Raw genomic sequence first — 23,353 nt, forward strand, 5'->3', positions numbered from 1 at the left:
AACTTGCTTAGAGATCTTTATATAGACAACGTCTTTGCATCCTATGAACAATTACATTCCAAATTTAACATTCCAGCTGCACATTTCTTTCACTATCTTCAAATCAGGAACTTTGTTAAACAGAACCTTCCAGATTTTCCTCATCTTGCACCCTCATCCATGCTGGAAAAAATATTGCTCAATCTCAAGGATTTAGACTCCATCTCTGCAATATATAAAATCAATTTACAGTCCCTCCCTTTCAAAGATCCAAGAGGACACTGGGAAAAAGATCTCTCAATTAATATATCAGAAAAGGAGTGGAAAGTAGCAATGCAGAGAATTCACTCGAGCTCCATATGCGCAAAGCATACAATTATTCAACTTAAAATTATATATCGAGTACATCTGTCTCGACTAAAACTCTCCAAAATGTTTCCAGGGCAGGATCCAACCTGCGAACACTGCAATCAAGTCCCAGCCTCACTGGGTCAGCACCATATTAACATTATTCTGGGCCAAAATTTTTAATTACCTTTCAGACAGCCTTGGTGTCAAATCCATTCCTAACCCATTAACAGCTGTGTTTGGGGTCCTTCCAGAGGGGCTTAAAGTGGAGAAGTACAAACAAACAGTGATTGCCTTCACTACACTTTTGGCACGCAGACTTATTCTGCTAAACTGGAAGAATCCTAACTCTCCTCTCTTAAGTCAGTGTGTAACTGATGTGGTATACTATTTGAAGTTGGAAAAAAATCAAATATTCAGTCAGAGGATCTGTACATATTTTTTTCAAAACATGGCAGGATCTAATCAGTAATATTTTAAAATAAGCACTTAAAGCACAGAGGAAGCAATTATTTCTGTATTTGTTTTTGTTCTCCATTCAACTCTATTGGCTTATCAAACTCCTTAATTTAGGTATGTTTACAAGCCTTATGTTTTACTCCGTTGGCCTTGCTCTCTTTCTCAGTTGTGGGGGTCGACTTGTTCTCAATCCTACTTTTTGTAAAAATTGATTGATTTGTATGGAATGACTGCAACAAAACTTAATAAAACTTCAAAAAAAAAAAAACATTCTCTCTGAGAATACAAAATGGGCGGGGATCCTTCGAGACGCGCGGTCTGCAAAAGGGGCGGGTCTTTATGCAAAATTACGCAAATATGGGATAAAACCAAGTAAGCAAGAACAAACCATGAGACGAATTCTTCTGCTGAAGGAAAATAATCCGATCGATTTGTTTCAACTTGAATTGTGTTAGTGTGACATCTGATACATTTAAATCAATGTAACTCGTTAAAGTCAAGCAACAGCAAACACAATTATTTTAAGTTAAGGATACTTCAATTAGACGCATAACAATTGAAAATCCTCTTTAGTTAATTTTTTGAGTGATACTGTCGATGATCGCTTTAAAGAGTGCTAGACAAGGATGGTTTTGGCAAGCGGCTTATACCTAAACATTTTTAGTTGCCCCGCATAGATAAAATGTACTCTTTAAATAATGCAAAACGTGGAGTTGGATCCGCCAGACACCACGCGGGTTCCGAGTGAGACGGCGAGGGAGGTGACAAGTGCGGCTCAGAGCAGGCGGCCTGTTAATAATGACGGCTCCTCCGTGGCTCTGTGCTCGGTTGTGTGATTACTCGTTGACTCCTTGCTTGACAATCATTCTCGGAAGTGTTCTTTTCACATGAAGTTGGTTCTTTGGGATCTGAAGTTTGCTAACATGTCAACAAAAATGAAACGGTATGTATAGGCGACCTATAGCCGGATACTAGCAGATGCAGAAACTCTGAACTGAGCCTGCGCCATTGTGTGCAGCTAGAGCCCTTTTAAAATCAGGAAGCCATTGGTATTTTATAAACGTGCTGCTGTTTATCGAACCAGTCTCGCAACTGTATAGCGTTTGAGTGGTCGATATCCCCCCGCCGATACCCTTTGTTTAAATTCACACCCGAAAAGACAATCCGAGCGTGTCAGTGCACTCGTATTACTGAACCCTTAACAAGAAATACAAGAGGAAGCGTCTTTAGGTTGTAGCCTTTTATTTGCACGTTTAGGGTATTCCAGCTAACAAAAAGAAAAAAAAAAAAAGATTAAGAAACGCAGTATTTACAGAAAGAACAAAAAATCAAATTAGGAAGAACATCTTCAGAGAGAGAGAGAGAGAGAAAGAGTTTCGTTAGTGCAACGTGAAACCCACAGCTCTGCAGAGGACACGTATAGTCGGGCACAGCTTTGGCTCGGCTCGTCACTTTACTGGCTCCCTTGCGCCGATGTCACATTACAGGACTTCCAGTCGGAGGGGGTGTCAAAACTGACGATTTAACGGTGCTGATCTCCTCGCCACACTGGAGTAGAAATGGCAGGGTGTGTCCTAGTCGACTGTGGGACTCCTTGCCAGCAGAGTTTCACATTTCCAGAATATAACAAACTTGTCCCCTTTTTCTTGATCATTTAAAATAAAGTCTGAGAGTGGAAATTGGGGAGAAGTCATTTAATGTGACAAGGCCTTCAGAAACCTCTGCTTCTTTAAGCGGCAGACTCACTTCATCCACTTCCGGGGCGGGTTGTGGGGCGCTGGAGTCTCTCCTAGCAGCACTGTGGGCCCGTCCACCACTGGACCTACTGGTGGCACCAGTTTAGAGGAGACAATTCAACTGAGAGGAGAACAAGCAAACACTGACAACCTGGATCCTTGAGGAGGCAGCCCTTTACCCTCTGTGCCATCATCCTGCACGGTACTTTGATTTATTTCTGTAAAGTTCATTGACTACATTGGAAGAGGCCTGGCAATCAGCCGAGACACACTGAAGAGCTTCTCCACAAGTCAGAGCCCACCAGTGCCTTTTCAATCCAATTTTTCCTTCTTTTCTACTTACTTTCCATTACTTGAGCCAGACGTCTGTTTAAGTAATCGAGCCATTTGATCATTTATGAAAGTTCATATTGTGCCGACAGCCGTGTCCGGCGTATAGAGCCATGATGTACCCTTGTCATGCATACCAACTCGAGCAGTGCACTCTAAATACCCACGTACCCCTTGGCTTTGTTCACCTGTGCTACTTCTACACTATGAATGCCACTGTGCCCATTGGCTTTGTTCACCAGTGTTTCTTATACACTCTAAATGCCACCGTGCCCCATTGGCTTTGTTCACCTGTGCTACTTCTACACTCTGAATGCCACTGTGCCCATTGGCTTTGTTCACCAGTGTTTCTTATACACTCTAAATGCCACTGTGCCCATTGGCTTTGTTCACCAGTGCTACTTCTACACTCTGAATGCCACTGTGCCCATTGGCTTTGTTCACCTGTGCTACTTCTACACTGCAGGTACCACTGTACCCCTTGGCTTTGTTCACCTGTGCTACTTCTACACTCTGAATGCCACTGTGCCCATTGGCTTTGTTCACCAGTGTTTCTTATACACTCTGAATGCCACTGTGCCCATTGGCTTTGTTCACCTGTGCTACTTCTACACTCTGAATGCCACTGTGCCCATTGGCTTTGTTCACCTGTGCTACTTCTTCTATCTGGGTGCCACTGTGCCCCTTGGATTTATTCACCAGTGCTACTTAAACACTCTGCAGTTGACATTGCAGCGCTATAAGAAAGTTGTACGACTTGAACGCTGGCATAGTTCATTCCTGAGAAAAATGGGAGTTGCAGTAAATGGCCCAAGGGAGAGCCAGTGTAGCCGCAGTGGGTGCTAAAAGGTGAAATGTTCAAAGGGCATCATGCAGAGTGTGGGACCCTGATATCATTCTTTCATAAAACCTTTACCTATCATTCATATAAAACATCAATACCCTGTCGAAAATAAAAATATTAAAAAAAGAACCCCTCAAAAAGATTCTTTGGCAAAGTGTCTCTCTTGGCACCCAGTTCTGCCAGTGCCCACCCTGAATGTTCCAGACAGCCCTAGTCTGAGGTGTCAAGTCAGTCAAGGGGGAACTCGCACAGGTTCTTCCTCTTGGCTCTGGCCGCTTGGTAGACCCTGACAAAGTCCTTGTAGCGAGGAGCACAGCCCAGCCAGGCCTCGCCAAAGTGCTCCATTCCAGTGAAGAGAAAGAGCCCGTTGCCCTTCCTCACCTGGCACTGCAGGAGGGTCTTGAGCGAGCCCTGCCACTCTCCGCTGGCAGCCTGCTGTTGGAAGACGCCACTCTTCTGTCTGTACAGGTGCTCCGCCGCCACGCTCACTTCAGAGAGCTGCTGGCCGATGTGGTGGGAGACCCTGCGGATGAAACCCCTGGCCACTGCCAAGGAGAGACGGGTTAGTGACAAGAGAACTAATGTCGGGATAGTCTGAAAAATCTGATGGTGCCCTCAAGAGGACGCTCACTCCTGCCTCACTTTACCAGAGGCTCTAAACCTGAATTAAGCAGGGCTAGCAAACCAGTGGATTATTGAGTATAAACTCTTATCTCTATAAAGGCTGAGTCTGATGCCATCAGGTATCGCTGTGCTTTGTGACCCTGAAATGGCAAAAAAAAAACCCCAAAAAAAACATGGATGGGACATGAAGAAACAAAACTGAATTAACATGTCCAGTTAACCTAGAAGGCCAGCTAGAAGCAGCCGATCAATATTTTGGTCGTCAGGAAGAAAATCACAGGGCTTTGTAGATTCCATATTAACATTTTGCTTACATTTGAAAGGCAAAATTGGTTAAAAAAATGGATTTGTAAAATCATACGTGCATCACGTCGTGCCAAGTTCCTTGATAAATCAAAAATGAACTTAGAACTCGCTGCTGGTGAACGCGCACTTTTAGTCACTTCCTGTCTCCTCCCACCTTAAAATATGCAATTTTTGAATATTCATGATCTGATTACCATAAACACTCACCTGCCACTTTATAAGGTGCACCAGTTCAACAGCTTGTTAACGCAAATATCTAATCAGCCAATCACAGGGCAGCAACTCAATGCATTTCAGCCTGCAGACAACCTGCTGAGGTTCAAACTGGGCATCAGAATGGGGACGAACGGGGTCTGATGTGACTTTGAACGTGGCATGGATGTTGGTGCCAGACAGGCTGGTCTAAGTATTTCAGAAACTGCTGATCTACTGGGATTTTCACACACAACCACTTCTAGGATTACTGAGAATGATTTGAAAAAGGGAAAATATAAAGAGCCCCACTCAATGAAAACGCCTCTGGTTACGATTGTGCTCAAGTCGAGTGAACCAGCTGACAAAAACCTGCAATCTGATTGGCTACGGAATCGCAATTATGGCAATTAAACATTACGCGTGTCATTACAAACTCGGTACAACATGTCTGTTAACTGTCTGTTAATATAAGCAGGAATGGGGCTGAGGTGTCTTGAAAATATTTAGTGAAGGAAGATTTTGTGTTCACTTTATTATCCTGCCGCCTGGAGTCGCTAAAATGGCAACAGTAAAAAAAAGTCTGTGTAGGACTAATTAATAATAATAATAATACATTATGTAGTGCTTTTCTCGCTACTCAGATCACTTTATTTAGACTGAGGGGAGCCTCTTCAGCCACCACCGATGTGCAGCACCCACCCAGATGCCATTATTGCACCAGTACGCTGACCACACGCTACTAGGTGGTGAAGGTGGCAGATAATTAACCACTTAGAGAAAGAGGATGACTTCCATATTCAAGAGGGCCACCCACCTAGGCGGTTCAGTCCAGATCTGATCTGGCATCTAATATACGGACGGGGTTTACCCAGGGTGCTGCTCCCCAACTCTGTACCATTTGACTCCTCTTTTACAGTGTAACATTTTTTTCATTTGATATGACAGCCCCTTTTTGTGGAATAGCTGCACCATTTGGTTCATGGAAAATTTCTTCTGGTGCCCCCAATCCCTCGATGCCTTATGCACGTGCTTATTTTGCGAAATGAGCCGCTTGTGCCCTGGACCGAACACACACCGTGAACTGACCAAACAGGTTTTTTTTTTTTCTTGGTGATGCTGTAAGACAATTGGGGTCCCCGGAGAACTCGACCCTCGACAACGGAGAGCACGTGCCGTTTGCGCATAGCCAAGGACACCGCGGATTCAAATCACTGCATGTGACCGTACGGCTGCGCGCACTGTCCGTGTCACCCATCAATTGCTGGGACTATTTTATTTATTTATTTACTTACTGTTATTGACATCAGACAAACACATCATTGTTGTGCATTACTACTTGCGTTTTCTTGGAAAGCCGGCTTCATCAGATCGTCCGTATTTAGCTTCTGACATGCCAGCTTTAACCGCCTCATTACCGTCCAGTGTAATAAAAAAGAACTTCCGGCGTAATTCAATTTCTAAGAAGGACGAGGCGCAATGAGGCTCAACAGATGTCCCCATCCCGGCGCGGGCCTTTCTGCCGGCTGTCACACAAGTCCATAATTGCGTGCGGTCAGCTCGACTGAATGGCTGTCCCCTTTGCTGGAAGTCCCGCTCGAGAAGCCCCTTTTCTCTGCCAGCGCCATTTACACTTTCATTAGCCAGCGATTTTCTCTAATCAAAAAGTCAATGATAGTGTTTCGTAAGCTCGGGGCACACAAGTCAGCCCATCAATAGCGCCGGCTCAAAGAGCTTATTTCTTCTGGTCTGTTGGTGCTTTCAGCCCTGAGGGCCCCCATTGTGCAGGCAGGGGCCCCCACATCTGTTAGTCTCTAGTGCAGCAGGATTGCCTTTTTGCCGCGAGCATTTGCTGGGAAATGACAGGGCCTTTGAAAAGCCAACAAAGAGTTTTATCGCATTAATTAGTTTTAAAGACCGAGAAGGGGGCGTGACGGGGGCGGGGCGGGTGGGGTGTTGGGGAAAATGTACACTTGAGGCTGAATGACAGGCGGCGATGACTCAGTGGTTAGTGCCCTGCCAGGCACACGTGTGCCGTGTTTCGCCCGAAAATGCTGCAGATAAGACAATTCGTTCATTGATTGATCGATTGATCTGAGACAGGCATCGGCCCACCGCGACTCGGAATGGACCTTTAGATTATGTTAGTAAACGGCTGAACTGACTCGTAACCCTTCCAAGTGTATCTATGAAAACAGCGTTCATGGGACACTGGGGCCTTACTGCGTGTTGCCCAATGTGCGCAGATCTACCCGGTCAAACCTCTAAATTAAGTTAATAAAAAAATGCACCACTAATGCCAAGCAGGTACTCATTCTCAGTTCGTTCTCGATTAAGATTCGCTAGTCGAGTGTTTGGGTCTCATTAGACTTCGAATCCCTCGCCGCCTTCACCACCTACGCTTTCTTTACACTGCTAGCTCACCATCACTGAATGCGCTCAACTTTAAAGTTGGTCCTCGGCGCTTGTTAACGTTGTTCATTGTTGCAGTCACTCAGACGTTGGATGATTATGCGAAGGGCATCTTTAAAGTCTCCGAAATAAATAACCGTACATACCCAATAATGGAATGCAATGCAGCTCACCATCACAGGAGGCGGAGATTAAACGTGGAAGTGCATGGCGCTCGATGATGACCACTCACAGGGGTCAGTACAGAATGGGCAACCAAACCAAACGGCACTCCTTTTGGAATGTGGGACAAAAAGCGGAATACGAGGAAGAAAACACATATACAGATGTCATGTGAGCGGGAGTCAAACCGAGGACGATGGGTCCGAGAAGTATGCAGGAAATATTAACCACTAGATGCGTATTAATAATAATAATAATAATGTCTGAATTGGTTCGGGGTGTTCATAAGAAACATAATTGCGAATCTTCGTGAGGTGGAATAAACGTGATAAAGAAGAACAGTGACGTCAGATATTTGAAATATTAAATACCTTCACCTCTGAAAGAGGGCTTTTTTCCATCTTCGGGATGAGGGCGTGGACTACCGGTAAAGAATGAAATGTCAAAAATATGATCATATTTATAACTGGCAACCTCGAAATAGCATAAAACGACACTCCACAGGCCTATATCGCATTATTTGGAAATTTTCCGAAAAGGAGTGACTTTGACTCCTCGTATCCCCGGGCAGAGAGTGAAGGGGCCTGAATGATTTCTGGATCCTCCAGCAAACATGATTATTTTAAGTTAAATGAATGTAAACGTGTTAATTTATTGTTTGAGCGCACAATTAAGAATTAAACAATTATAAAAAAAATCAAAGCTGTCAACATTAAAACGGCGGAATGCAAATTAGTCAAGCAAGCGGGGTAAAGCGTAGCAAATGCATCCATCCATTCTCCATTCTGTGTGAGCCAAAGCTTTTAAATTAACGGTAAATGTGCTTTAGTTTTTACTTAAACTTCTAACACAGTGTTCTGTGTTCTAACACAGATAACGCAAGATTCTGTTCCAACCTAAAAGTTAAACTTAATGCTTAGCTCTGTGCGACATGAGGACAGCTCTTAACTGAAGTTAGAGAGAAGCATAAACTGTTAGCCACACCGTCATTAGAGCTTTTTGACCTTAAGTAGGTTGCCTACGTGTGGTGAACGAGACAGAAACTTTAAGAAATGGAACCTGAATACCTATACGCCACAAATGAGTACCATAGACAAGAAGTTTCTTCTTTTTTTATATGTGTACTAGGGGGTTACCCCTACTTGCTTTGCTCGGCTGCGCTACGCACCTGCCACTTGACGTCTCTGCCACTGAAAAAAGTAGAACATTGATGATGTTGTTCATCCATCCATTTCCTAACCCGCTGAATCCGAATAAAGGGTCACGGGGGTCTGCTGGAGCCAATCCCAGCCAACACAGAGCACAAGGCAGGAACCAATCCTGGGCCTGGGCAGGACACACACAAACACACCCACACACCAAGCACACACTAGGGCCAATTTAGAATCATCAATCCACCTAACCTGCATGACTTTGGACTGTGGGAGGAAACCGGAGCGCCCGGAGGAAACCCACGCAGACACGGGGAGAACATGCAAACTCCACGCAGGGAGGACCCGGGAAGTCCTCTCTTAACTGCGAGGCAGCAGCGCTACCACTGCGCCACCCGATGTTTTCTCTTTCAAGCAACTTAAGAATAGTCATTTAGTGATGTAGCTTGAAATATTTGGTTTCAGATCTCAATCAAAGTAAAAAAAAATGTTTGTACCAAAGGAAGTTATGGTGGAGGGAATAAACATAAAAATCCTATTTCAGTTAACCTAATATTTTAGGTTGTTCGTGTGCTGTGTGGGAGCGGCCGTTTGTATTTTTTCCCGGTCGAACTTTCCAGAGTGCTGGCTTTCCAACTGCCAAAAAAGAACACTTTCCCGAGTGGAGTGGACGTGGCTATCCAGGTCTGGTGATTTTCAGCAGCAGACTTTCATAACAGAGGATTTCTGGTAAGTAACCCTGTTTCTCAACTGTTAATTTTAAGTATAAGAACTCATAATAAAACATACTTTCAAGCTTCAAAGCTGTAGAAAAGTTTAATGATTTTTTTGTTGTATATTTACGATTTACACTACAAAATGCTTGTGTATTTGCACTAGATTTTTAAATAAATGTACGAAGTACAGCATTGGAATGTGTTATGTTCATATTTCTAATAGCATAAAAACAGGTTAATGACCAGTAAACCATTTTAAATTGTATTATACTGAAGTAAATCTATTTTTTAAGTTGTTACAAGTGAATTACAGTAAATCACTCTAAATGATTTGCCTCAACTTAAAAATTGTGGGTTCAAAAAGATAGAAAGAATTATATTGGTTCAGATTGAAAATATTAAGTGTGAATTATTACCTTAATCATTTTAAGTTGAATGGAGGTTATACTTTTTTCAGTGAACGCACCTCAAGGAGACGTGGTCGCACCTCCGAATCCCCCTTGTAAACGGCGTCAAAATGAGAAATAAATAAGGTTTTTTTTTTTACCTCCTCTTTGCTCGATCAGCTGCTGGCTTGCATGATCTGCATCTCTTCGAACATTTAAAACCCTGTACAGCAGCTGTCTTTGTCATCTACTCTTTGTCTTTTATTTCCGACCCCGACGTGGTTAAATCTCTTGGCACAAATTCTCATCTCGTGGGATGCGAGTTCTTGATATTTTTTAGTTTGTAATTTAAAAACGGAATGAGAATCTGAAAATCTAGCAACATCACATTAAAGTTTGATAAACTCTGAAAAGAATGATACCAAACATATACAGGGTGGTCCAGATCTAATTATGCAGATTCAGATCGTCTGGATGACTTTGATTTATGTGGAGACGATTCCAGTTCGGCGCGAAGACGATTCTTCATGTCATCAGTTTGCACACTTCTCGATTTTTCGGGTGATTTTCTATGTAAAACTTAATAAGTTAATAGCGTAATAAAAATTGCATAATTAGATCTGGACCACCCTATATACAGTATGTAGGTTTTAAAATAAGCCCGATAAAAAAACGTGACATAAAATCGTTGCACTTTTTAGGATTTTTTCATAATCTTTAAAATGAAGACACATGGACTTTTTTTGTAGGACGAGTCCTGCTACTGCTGGAATGCGTTTCTGGTGGCTGCATATGACAATTTTTGGAACGGTTTGGAAATCTCGTAGAAAAACAGCTACAATTACACAAAGCCAAGACTGATCCCGACAGTGTTAGTGCGATTTGGTAGAGGAGGCCATCTCACTCGTGCACCCTGTACCCCCGACCCGTCACACACACACACACACACACACCCCTCTTTGAGACTACAAGGGCAGACCGCCACCAGGATTGGCACTCACTTGCTAGAAGTGGCGAGACGCTAGCCCTAACGTCTACACACTCAAAACTAACAATATGGAGCTGTGGAAATCGAAGGTGGGCGTCTCAATTCGTGTGGGCCACAAGCCCAACAAAGCTTTTAAGGACCCCCAGGCCCATTTTTATAACACTCATCACTGAGGACAGTCGGCTCAAAGTTGTGACCTAAATACCAAACCATAATCAAGTAGGCCTTCACAAGGATACCTACCAAAGTCGCTGCTGCAGATGGCCATCAGCAATTCAGTGTTGTTACAAGGCCGGCAGACTTCTGCAGAGGAAAAAAGAGAAGAACAGAACAGCATGAGTGGCATGACTGGAAAAGAGCAGGGCACAATGGCACCTGATGTGAAGATCCCCGCTCAGCACCACGTGCACTTCATAAGGATCATCTGTGAGCTGCTGCAAGTCACTATGGCTTATAAAGATGGTTCATAAAACTGTCCTGTCATGATGTCACCTGGCCAGTTACCTAACACTACACGACGTGTCCTGTATCTTGTTTTCAGTCCTTGATGGAGCTATTTGTTATTCGTATAATGGCAAATGACTTCCCAGTCACAGAATGATCCGGTCCCGGTCCTCACAGGTCACAAAGCTGTCTGGTCCAAGAAGGTCAACAGGCTTTCCCAGACCAGTCCTCAGTCACATGAGTTGTCCATCCCCTGAGGGCCCTAATGGTTAATTGATTTTTAAATATTTAAAGGTTGAGTACACCAACAGTCACCAAGAAATGTCCACTAGTGAACTGTCAGAGACATGGTCATGACGCTAAATGTGACTGGTGGATAAAGCGACCACTGACTTTCTGAAGAGACAAACTGCAGGGCCTCCTTGCTGTTCACCATCTGACTTCCTTCTCCATCGAACCCTGACAATGGCATCCGAGAAAGGCACGGATCACTGAGGAGTGGCTCACTCCGCGGCTTTCGACAATTCCCCTTTTTTATTCTCTTGGATGGTCGCCGCCAGGGACATGTGGTCAGGGGAGGCAGGAGCCTCACCTGTCATTATGAAAAGTATAAATGCTAATAATGATAGCATAAAATAAAAATGTGTCCACTGGTCTGTGCTATAAATTTGTTTTCTGTATGTATATGTATATGTATATATATATATATGTATGTATGTATGTATGTATGTATGTATGTATGTATGTATGTATATATATATATATATATATATATATATATATATATATATATATATATATATATATATATATATATATATATATATACATATATATATATATATATATATATATATATATATATATACATATATATATATATATATATATATATATATATATATATATATATATATATATACATATACATATATATATATATATATATATATATATACATACATACATACATATATATATATATATATATATATACATACATACATACATACATATATATATATATATATATACACATACATACATATATATATATATATATATATGACAGCAACACTCATGACAATGACAATGTCAATCATGTTACGTTATTATTAAAATGTTTCCTTTTCTTTTTCATTACTTCTTTAACACACTACTTCTCCGCTGCGAAGCGCGGGTATTTTGCTAATAGTCAATAAGATACTCTTTGGGGTTCATATATTTGTAAATCTGACTCTGAAGGAGTCCGTGCCTCACCAGCCATGAACCTCACCACACGTCACTGCTCGCTGCGTCGTTCAGAACTCGCACTTGACTCCCACCAGGAAGCCATGCGCTTCTCATCGGGGCAGAGGAGGCTCAACATGGCGGTGTTCAAGCGCTGGCTGATAATGAATTTTCACGAAGGATTTAGAGCCGCCTGAAACACCTGACTAGAGGACGACAGGAAGAATTTACGGATGAAGATCTGATTGGCCAAAGTGAAAGACACATAAAAGTGCACAACCTGCACCAAAATCCTCCTTTACCGCACTTCACAGATTCAGGTGCGCCAAATTAATTTCTGAGGCTGGAATGCCTGGGCCACAAACCTTACCTCGAGATATGGGATTTAGTGAAAAACGCCGTTTTGATAAATATAAATGAAAGGGTCGGCAACATTAAACTTACAGTTGTTCATGTGGAAAAAGACATGCAGGTTATTCTTGTAGTCTACTTGCTATTAACAATAATAATAAGAATATTAAGAAGATAAATAAGTAGACAAATATTACAAATAAACATCCATCCATCTATTATCCAATCCGCTATATCCTAACACAGGGTCACGGGGGTCTGCTGGAGCCAATCCCAGCCAACACAGGGCGCAAGGCAGGAACAAACCCCGGGCAGGGTGCCAGCCCACCACAGGGCACACACACAGGACAATTTTGGATTGCCAATGCCCCTAAACCTGCATGTCTTTGGACTGTGGGAGGAAACCCACGCAGACACAGGGAGAAAGAACATGCAAACTCCACGCAGGGAGGACCCAGGAAGCGAACCCGGGTCTCCTAACTGTGAGGCAGCAGCCCTACCCACTGCGGCACCGTGCTGCCCTACAAATAAACAATACAATAATAAATAAAAAATAGTAATAAACTCAGTTTTTCACATACTCATAACTGTAAACCTACTTTTGCCCACCCCTGTATATCTGTCTATCTATTATATAGTGCCTTTCACATCTATCTATCTATCTATCTCCTGTATTCAATTTCCTGGAGTTTGAGTGACATCTTGCTTTGTGTTGAGGTTCCCGAGTTTTAGATTTTGTGTTGTGACTTATCTGCCTCTCCTTTGTGCCTCGTTTTGTTCTTTGTATTTTGCTCTTTTTGCTAATCTTTCACTTAAGATTCTCTGTTTGCACTTTTACTACAAGCTGAGGGTTTGTGGTTATCTTTGTGTTTGTTGGGCTTCTGTTGTATTTTTGTGATGTTTGCAGTTGTTTTGCCAGCTTTCTATTTTTTGGGCCTGCACCAGCTGAAGCCAGCAGGTAGTATTAGGGGTCCTGGCTGGCTTCAGGTGAGCCTCTGCTGGGCAGAGCGGTTAAGATGCTGGCCAGCTCCCTTGCTTATTTTAGGCCGCTCCATTTCATGAGTGATGCTCACATCTTACCTTCCAGCATGGCGTCTTTGACGAGAGTAGGTGCTGGGGTGCCACTGCTCAGCAGCTCGTACTGGAAGCCCACTGTGCGCCGGCTGATGTCCTGCTGAGGGCTGGCTTGCAGAAACACTGCGGCCTGTTGCGGGCGTTCGACGCTGAAGCAGTACACTTGCCCCAGCCAGCTGGCCTCTTCATTAACCAGCAGCTCCAGCTTCCCGGCTCTCTCGATGTAGATGTTGGCACCCCTGGAGTTTCGATATGGCTTGATACAGACGGTGGCCGGCCGTGATGTGGACAGGTTCGGCTCTAGGGCAATTCGGATGGCTTGGGTGGGGTACATCCATTCCACGGAGCCTTCAGTGCACCTCAGGTGGACCTGCTCCACTGCGTGAGAATGGGGCTCCCGGATCAACCCGCTTGGGAACAGAAAGGAAAAGCAATCAACAGACATGGCATCATGAACACATCCAGGCATCAAGAAATCTATCATCCCTGTTAATTGTGGTATGATGGTGGGTTGGGGGAATGGCGGGTCCTGACCACCATCCTAGATCACATGATCTAAAGAGGAAGACCCTTCCTTTACCCGGCCAAATGCTGCAGTTTCCAGGCTCATTTCATTCCAACCAGTTTTCACACGGGGTGAAAACCAGGAGTGGTCCTGAAGACCACCACTTCAGGGTACTGGAGAACAAGACACGAGTTCATCACTAGGCACACAGTCACACAAACAAACCCAATTTAATGTCCCAAGCCATCCAGACAGCTTAACGACACTATTGTGGTGGTGATTATGGCCGTTCATCCTTTCACTTTACTGGTTTTTCCAGGTGGAAGATAACAACGTGTGGATGAGTTTCCCTTCTCTCACGTTCACTTCCACCACACACACACACACACACGGAGGCTATCCCAGCATGCACTGAGCACAAGGTAAGAACAATCCTTGGACAGAGCAGCCCAGAGTGAACACACACACACACACACCACCTAACCTGCATGTCTTTGGACTGTGGGAAGAAACCTGAACACCTGAAGAAAGCAAATGTGGACACGGGGAGAACAAACAAACTCCATGCACCTGGGACATGAGGCTACCACCGTACATATCAAATAACACCTTGTAACACAACACCGGAGAGAACTGAAAATCGAAAAGAGCAAATCAATGTAACCACAGACACAGAATTAAATGGTGCTTTGTTAAGCAGTAGTTCTATACAAGGAACCACAGCACCCAATAAAGAACCCTAACGCTCCATTAAAGAAGTATTGTTTTTAAGAGTGCACATTAGAGACTCTCACTGCGTACAAGAACACATTTTCTTAATCTTCAGTATCTGACTAGGCAGCCTACTAGACATTAAAGATTTCTGTTTTGTTCACATATTAGGAACCTTTTCAAACCTCAAAGAAACAACTTTCTCTCTCTATTTTTGGGGAGGCAAACTAGGGAGACAAGACGTGATCTTCTCAGAAGACAATTTGAAGTCCTGCGAGAGACACTTTAATTTGCTCCCAGCTCTTAAAACGACGACAAGCAAAACACGCAGCTCGCAGCAGATGATCCGACCACTTCTCCTTGCGTGCGTTCAGCCACCCTGACCAACCCTCTTCACAATGCGAGCAGCAGAGACACGAAGTGGCAAAAAATTTTGGTCCAGAATGGTGTTAATTTGGTGCAGGCCCAGAACATGTGACCCAGTGAGGCTGGGACTTGATTGCAACGTTCGCAGGTTGGATCATGCCCTGGAAACATTTTGCAGAGTTTTAGTCGAGACAGATGTGCTCGATATATAATTTTGAGTTGTATAATTGTATGCTTTGCGCATATGGAGCTCGAGTGAATTCTCTGCATTGCTACTTTCCACTCCTTTTCTGATATATTAATTGAGAGATCTTTTTCCCAGTGTCCTCTTGGATCTTTGAAAGGAAGGGATTGTAAAATGATTTTATATATTGCAGAGATGGAGTCTAATTCCGTGAGATTGAGCAATATTTTTTCACAACGCGAGCAGTGTTATACGTCCTGCGAGAAAGAGATTTAACCACGCCTGGGCCTGGAAATAAAGGACAAGTGTTGTTTTTACAATGTCACGCGAGACAAGGCGGTGAGCCATCATGTAAAACAAGTCCACAGACATCGAACCTAGCAGTTGTTGGATTGCTTTTGGCAGACACGCATCATGTGCTCCCGGCCCTTAAAACAACGACATGCGACAAGCAGAACAGGCAGCAGAAAGACAGCAGATGATCCAATGGCATCTCCATAGCGTGTGTTCAGCCGCCGCCCTTCACAATGTTAAACGTCCTGCAAGAAAGAGATGTAACCATGCCCGGGGCCGGAAATAAAGGACAAGTATTGTTTTTACAAAAGTTTTTAAAAGTGAAAATAATGTGTATGTAACAATTCCCATGAAAATAACAATCTCTTTAAATTGTATATCCGGTAAACCAAACACGGGGTGGGCGAGCGAAGCAAGCAGGGGGAGGAGCCCTCTAGTATAAAAAAGAAAAAAAAAACCTTGAAATGGTCCGTTCTCATGCAAGTGTTCTATGATGAACCACACAACCCAGTAAAGAGCCATCAAATGTCATTTAAGAAGCAGCATTTTCATGAGTGAATGACATTTTACTGGATTGGGTGGTCATTGCTTGACAAAGAACCGTTTCATATACGGGGAACATGAAGTTGGTTCCTTGGGCTTTGAAAAGGATCCTAATATGTGGACAAATCAGAAATCTTTAATGTCTAGTGGGCTACCTAGTCAGATACTGAAGATTAAGAAACCTGCGTTAGCCGGTGTTAGTGTACGCGGCGAGAGTCCTTTTAAAATTGCGAACCTTTTGGTATTTCACAGATCTGTTACCATCTAGTCCTGGTTATTTACTGTATGGAGGGTCTTTTGGGAACCAAAAATGGTTCCTCAATGGCATCGCCCTGCCCACTCAGGCACCTTTATTTTTGAAGAGTGTTAAATCGCCGTTATTTTCACGAGTGAACTCATGTCGGAATACACAGGAAGAAAACGCAAACTCCTGTACAACGCCTCCTGTTGACTCCACGGGGTTATTTCGTCTAGAAATACCGCCGTACGTTAAACCATTAAAAAAAAGGTAACTACTGGAGAATTTCAATCAAATCCTGTGCATTCAGTTAGAGAAATCACAGCTGATCTGAAGAGTTGGTTTTTCTACCCGCGTGATAAGGCTTAAGTACAGTTTTCCTGGTATGCTTACTTTCTAAATTGATATCGTAACTAGGAGGCTTACCCTCTGCTCACTTCGCTTGTATTGTAACCGCACCCTCTCCGAAACCCCCTCTTAAACGCTGACACAATGGGAAACAAATACAGTTGTTGTTTTGTTTTTTTTTACCTCCTCTTTGCTAGAATCAGCTACTGTCTTGCTGCTGCTGCGACGTCGTGTGATGCTCCGCACATTTTAAAGCCTGTACAGCAGCTGTATTTGTCATCTACTCTTAAGGTTTTTTTTTAATGTCCGGCTCAGGGCGTGGTTAAATCTGTTGGTACAAAGTCTCGTCTCGCGGGATGTAAGTTATTGGTATTTTACTTTATAATTGAAAAACGGAATAAGAATCTGAAAATCTAACAACATCACATTAAAGTCCGAAAAACTCTGAAAAGAATTATACAAATAATACAAATGTATGTGAATTTCCCCTTGGGATTAATAAAGTATCTCTACCAAACATATACAGTATAGGCATGTTTTAAAATACGAGCGTGACAAAAAACATGACATAAAAAATGTCACTTAAAATCTTTGCACTTTTAGGCTTAGGATTTTATATGTATAGAGTTGATAAATATAATGTTCAAAACAAGCCATGGGAGAGTATTTCAATAGATAAATTAAGATTAAACGGCAGGGTTAAGCGTATAGAAAAGGACTTTTTAAAATATCAGAAAATGCAAAACTAAAACTTGCAGGTCCGTTGTATACCCGTAATTGATTTCCCAATTTGGTGAGGAGGTCTCAGACTCGGCCGGTCCGCTGGCTCTTCTTTATCCGACTGAACGTGTCACTCAATGGAGCGGCGCCCCCAAAGGCAGGTAGCTGCTTGATACGAATGATAGTAACGTGGTGACGCACTATTAACAATCAAAGATAAACCAACAGTACACTCATTATCGCTTTTTATGATGTTGTTTTCTCCATTAAACGCCGAGGCGAGTTGGAACATCTCCACCGACAGGGACAAAATATCAGCAATGGAATGAATATTTTCCAGTTAAGGCCAAGGCAATCAGTAAGGTTTAGTTTTCATTTAATAAGTCATCATAAATGCGTATTCAAAGTGCACGGAGATAACGACAACTATTTAGATTATAAGCAGGCATTACGCATATATATACGTGTGTGTGTATATATGTGTAAGAGCGGGTGTTAAGAATCCGCTACTCTCCTTACCAGAATTCGGCGTCGGATCTTCTTGTCTTGCGGGCGACCTCGGTAGCGTGGCCGACTGAGTCTTCGATGTGTGGAAAGGCACAAAGAGATGGTCACCCCAGTTTTGTGGACTATTTGCCAGTTATATTTATTTCTTTAAGAACACAACTGTGAACATACCGCACTGAGCTACACAAAAAACACTTCTGTGTTTTTTTTCTATCTTTATCTCTCTCTACTCCACCCACCAAATTTCTCCTCCCTTAAACAATCTATCAATTAACTTTATTGAAATTTCCTGATATGAATATATATATATATATATATATATATAACCCTGATCGCTTTTATGAGGCACATTAATATTTCATGTCATGTCCTCTTTAGTCCAGATCAGGGTCGCCTTGAGAATGTTGGAGTGGAGGCTGCGGCCTATCTCCGCTAGCAGAGGACGCCAGGCAGGAACAGACCCTGGACAGGGAGCCAGTTCGTCAGAAGGCAAACAAAGTGCCCTCACCCCAAACACACGGGCCAGTTCATCTGACCTGCATGACTTAGGATAGTGGAAGGAATCCACGCAGGGAGAACCCTGGACGTGAACCCCGATCTCTGTTACTGCGAATCTGCGGTGCCACAACTGCGACACCGTGTAAGAAAGCTTGATCGTGAAAAAGACAACACGAAATTAAAGAAGTTAAAGAACACGATTAGCGTGTATGCATCTCGGCAAAACGGATATTAATGGGTATAAGCGTCGGTGTCAGCAAACAATTAAAGACGACTTCCATCCGTCCACTTGGGTTGTGTCGTTCCTCCATTACTTGACAAGAAAAAAAAAAAAAATCCGGAGTGGTCTCCTTGAGACTTTCTCGTATATTCAGATATGGGGATGGAGGAGTAAACCTCAAGCTAAGGATTATATTTTTATGTTATGTACATTAAAGAGCCATCAACAACAAATCATATGCATTCATCCATTATCCAACCCGCTATATCCTAACTACAGGGTCACGGGGTCTGCCGGAGCCAATCCCAGCCAACACAGGGCGCAAGGCAGGAAACAAACCCCGGGCAGGGCGCCAGCCCACCGCAACAAATCATATCAAATGAATAATATATTGAATAATTATTATAAAAGTAAAGTTGAATAAATCGGACTCTGCAGCTGCATGAATAGAACAACTTCCATTATAATTTTATTTTGGTGAACAATTCAGGGAAATGACCACTTTTATGAGCGGAAGTGGGTCAGACATTGCAAGAGGCTTTAGCAATTTATGCAATGTAATACTTGAACACAAAATTTCGTTTACGTAAAGCAAAAACGTTCTCGAATATGTACGTATTACCATTTGAACGTCAAACGGAAAATTGCTATTTCCCGACCGGTCGTTTTTTCGAAAAAATGCAAAGAGACAAAATGCTTAGAATGTGGTGTGGTGCGTTACCATAATATGGGGAGAAATTATCAAATGTTTAATAATTTTGGGAAAACGTTTCAGATAAAGTATCACTTCAGGTTACCGGAAATAACCCAAAAGTTGATAGAAATCTACGTTTCGTACCTAAGAGTTGAATGCAAAGTTTGGCTGACCCAAGTGAAAGCGTACTCAAGTTATCGTGTTTGCACACAAAGACAGACATGATTCCAAAAGTGGTATTTTCGGTCTAAAATGTCGAGATTAATTAAAATCTGGAAATAGAATTTTTAGACGATTGCAAAACTTTCTCTAGACTTCATATACGAGAAAGTAAAAATAATTCTATGGGGCGCGCTCTTTGCATTTGAAATGTCTTTCTAATATGTGGGTGAAACGGAAATCTTCATGGATGTAGCAGGATACCACATATCAAGAAAGCCCGAACTTGGTCTCTTATTGTATGCTGCAAAAATCCTTTTAAAATCGCGCTTTTGCCCTCTTTTCTATTTATGAGAGCCGTTTTAGATTTAATAAATACATTTTCTGGAACCTTCACGTGGATTGTTCTTTTGGGAGCCTCTGTGGCATCGCCGTGAAGAGCCGCTCCGAGTCAGGTAGCCACGGCTGTTCCGAAGGCTCCGATGAGCGCTGTGCCGCTGCAGGTTTTCATTCTCACCCTTTTCTTAATTAGTGATCAGTTTTGATGCAAGTTAACTTTTTTTACTTTAATTTCAATTGAGTTACAATCATAAACCGTACATTTGATTTTTTTTTTCTTAATGCATACAATAATGAGATACAAAACGAGCCATCACGACCAGCTAACCTGTGATAACGGAAAAGAAAGAAGGAGTTCTCAGGATTGTTCATCTGTTCAGGTCCACAAAACATTTTGACGGTGGTCTCAGAAAAAATGAGAATCGAAAGTTTTGGAAATATCTGCTGTGGCAGGATGAGAGCAGCAACAAGCCATCAAGAGGAATTCGAATTAAGAAATTGGTTGGAGTTTGAGACCAAGACTTAGCTGTTGGCACACTCCACGTCTCGTTTCAGTGCCGTTAAAAGGAAAAAAGAAGCAATTGAGAAGACTTAATCTTATAAAAACAAGTCAATTAAAACGAAGGGAAAAGAAGCACGAAAAACTGGATACTAATTAAGGAAAAGGCGTTGGAATGAAAACCCGGAGCCACGGTAGCGCTACCGGACCCGCGATCTGTTAAATAATAAACCAACTGGATGCGGTGGAAATCGTGGAGATGCCACACACACACACACACACGCACGCACACACCAACAATCTTGGCGGGATTTCTAAGCTTTCCTAGCATACATGGCAGGTGAGACACCCAGTGAAGCAGTTTAAATCTCATATTCGCCCACCATTAACCTCACGTATTTCGTAGCCCTGAGGGTCGCCGAGAACCGATGCCCTAATCATCAATGATTCTGACATGCCCGATTTCAGAGATGTAGAAGAACATCCTGAGGACAGACGGACAAAGGCAATGAGCCCGGGAGTGCGGAGCTGCGAGTTAGCAGACGCCAATCACTGCGCCATCATACCACCCAAGCAGTAAAAAGCGCGGGGTTCTTTTAGTACAAACATAGTCTAGAATGAAATCGCTCTTGTTAATAAAATTATGAAATTAATATTCTAGCCGGACATGCTTGCACTTAATGCGCTATAACCGTGTAAAGTAGTACTAGGGTGGTGTACCGTGTTAGCCATTATCAATGTAGTGAAAAGTCGAGCAAAATGACACCTTTAAAAAAGATTGTAATATGCAAGCTTTCGAGTCAACTCGGGCCGCTTCCTCAGGCGAGATGTACTAAGAAGGGGCCTGAGTTGCCTCGAAAGCTTGCATATTACAATCTTTTTTAAAGGTGTCATTTTGCTTGACTTGTCACTAACTGTGTCTCGTTACGCGGCAGAGCAGCAGGCTGCTGTATAGATGTCTGTCTGTCTGTCCTTAACGCTTTCCTGTCTTCTCTCCCCAGCTCGGTCTCTAAATATCCACCCGTATTTGGTAATTTAAAAACAAATGCGAGCTCACATCTCTTACCTGCCCCGCCAGTTGCAGTGATCCGCGGCGCAATGGCTCCAGAGCAGCTGTGCGCAAAAAGCGAGTGCGACCACCCAGACGGTCATAGGAACCGGAGCCGCAGCGATCACACAACGCACATGACACATTGACGGTCACAAGGATAACGGGAAGTCGCCGCCGGAGGACGTGCAGTAACACCTCGAGAGGAGTGTGAAGGAGAATGCGGGCAGCTCCGCTTCGGCACCACCCGCCTCAAGCATTTCAGGTTGGGTGCGGGGGGCTTCAAAATGCAAATAGGAGCCACTTGTCCCGCTTCAGATCCAGGGGCTCCTCAGATATCCGCTCCCCCACCCCCCTCTGGGACTCCTTAAGGAATTGCGATTTTAATATCCTTTCTTTTAAAAGACGTTCCAGCGCAGCTGCCTTTCTTTAACACGTCGAGCACTTTCTGAGGGGTCTTGGCTTCACAAATGGGACCATTTAAGAGTCGCTACTGCCAGTCTTAACTATTGCAACATCCCCTAAGAAGAGCCGTGGTAGCGGGAACAGAGCAAAAGAGGCGTCTTATGCGGCGGTTGCCCCTCGGGATTCTTTTATCGTAACAAAGCTGCGGTTTGTTTCCCCGAATGGCGACCCCTGTAATGCTGTTGTCCGTAAACCCCACCGGGGCGACAACTTTAAACGCGCTACACATTTACATTTTAAGGAGCTCAGGACATTTCCGAATAACAGACGCGACACAGCCACCTACTGCTCGGCACATTGCGCTGCTTTTCGCTCACAAGTCTTTGATTTGATTTAACGTCTCGAGGCGCTTTCTGTGCAGAGTTTAGCATGCAGTGAATTCTGAAGAAGACGACTTTGACAATTCTGGAGATAAGGCAACGGAAGCGCTCACTTTACCGTTATCTAAATGACAATAATGAGTCGGGCATTGCACAGCAAACTTTCAAATCATCCTTCCATTTACCCCTCCATCCATCCATCCATCCATCTATTAATAGACCTGTTTAATGGAGTTCATGGTCACGGGTGTCAAACTCACTCAGCTTGGTCAGTGACTTCCAGTTCGCACTTTTTTGATGTTAATCGGAGTGATGTATTGAAACAAAGGGTGGTTTGAGAATACGACGGAAAGCATTCAGACCCCATTACTTTTTTCATGCTGTCATGTGTTGTAGGTTAAATTTTAAAAGGATAAATCTGCCATTTTTGCCCATCCATCTGCACTCAATAAACGCATAAAAGTTTGTAAATGTATTAAGAATCAAACACTAAAATCACTCATGCATGTAAGTATTCAGACCCTTAATTCAGTACTTTGTAGAACATCCCCCCCACTTTGGTGGCAGTTTCAGCTTTGAGTCTTCCTGGTGAGTCTCTACAAGCTTTGCACTCCTTGATTTGAGCAGTTTATCCCATTCTTCCTGGCAGATCTTCTCAATCTCCATTAGACTTGATAGAAGACGTTTATAAGACTTTATGAGGAGTGGACTCACACCTGGTGGCATGGATCGTGGACTATCTTACAGACAGACCTCAGTATGTGCGTCTCGGGAACTGCAGGTCTGACATGGTGGTCAGCAACACAGGAGCGCCGCAGGGGACTGTACTTTCTCCGGTCCTGTTCAGCCAACATACATCCGACTTCCAATACGACTCGGAGTCCTGCCACGTGCAAAAGTTCACTGACGACAGACACTGCTATCGTGGGCTGCATCAGGAGTGGGCACGGGGAGGAGTATAGG

General features: G+C 43.2%; 1 protein-coding gene across 4 annotated transcripts; it reads right to left on the reverse strand.

The window, feature by feature from the left end:
* Positions 1–3,748: 3,748 nt before the first annotated feature.
* On the reverse strand, positions 3,749–23,129 carry LOC120517950 (meteorin-like protein). Of its 4 annotated transcripts, none has more exons than XM_039740483.1 (4): positions 21,624–23,129; positions 13,739–14,142; positions 10,877–10,936; positions 3,749–4,241 (listed from the first exon to the last, which is right to left on the reverse strand). In XM_039740483.1, the coding sequence occupies exons 1-4, from the start codon at positions 21,749–21,751 to the stop codon at positions 3,925–3,927; spliced, it is 909 nt and encodes a 302-aa protein (XP_039596417.1). In that variant the 5' UTR covers positions 21,752–23,129; the 3' UTR covers positions 3,749–3,924. The 4 variants fall into 4 exon arrangements, with proteins under 4 accessions (XP_039596417.1, XP_039596419.1, XP_039596420.1 ...); XM_039740485.1 differs by lacking the exon at positions 21,624–23,129 and adding an exon at positions 18,161–18,245; XM_039740486.1 differs by lacking the exon at positions 21,624–23,129 and adding an exon at positions 17,693–17,800.
* Between the last annotated feature and the right edge of the window lie 224 nt (positions 23,130–23,353).

The sequence above is a fragment of the Polypterus senegalus genome, chromosome 17 (genome assembly GCF_016835505.1).
Source record: "Polypterus senegalus isolate Bchr_013 chromosome 17, ASM1683550v1, whole genome shotgun sequence".
NCBI classification, from domain to species: domain Eukaryota; kingdom Metazoa; phylum Chordata; class Cladistia; order Polypteriformes; family Polypteridae; genus Polypterus; species Polypterus senegalus.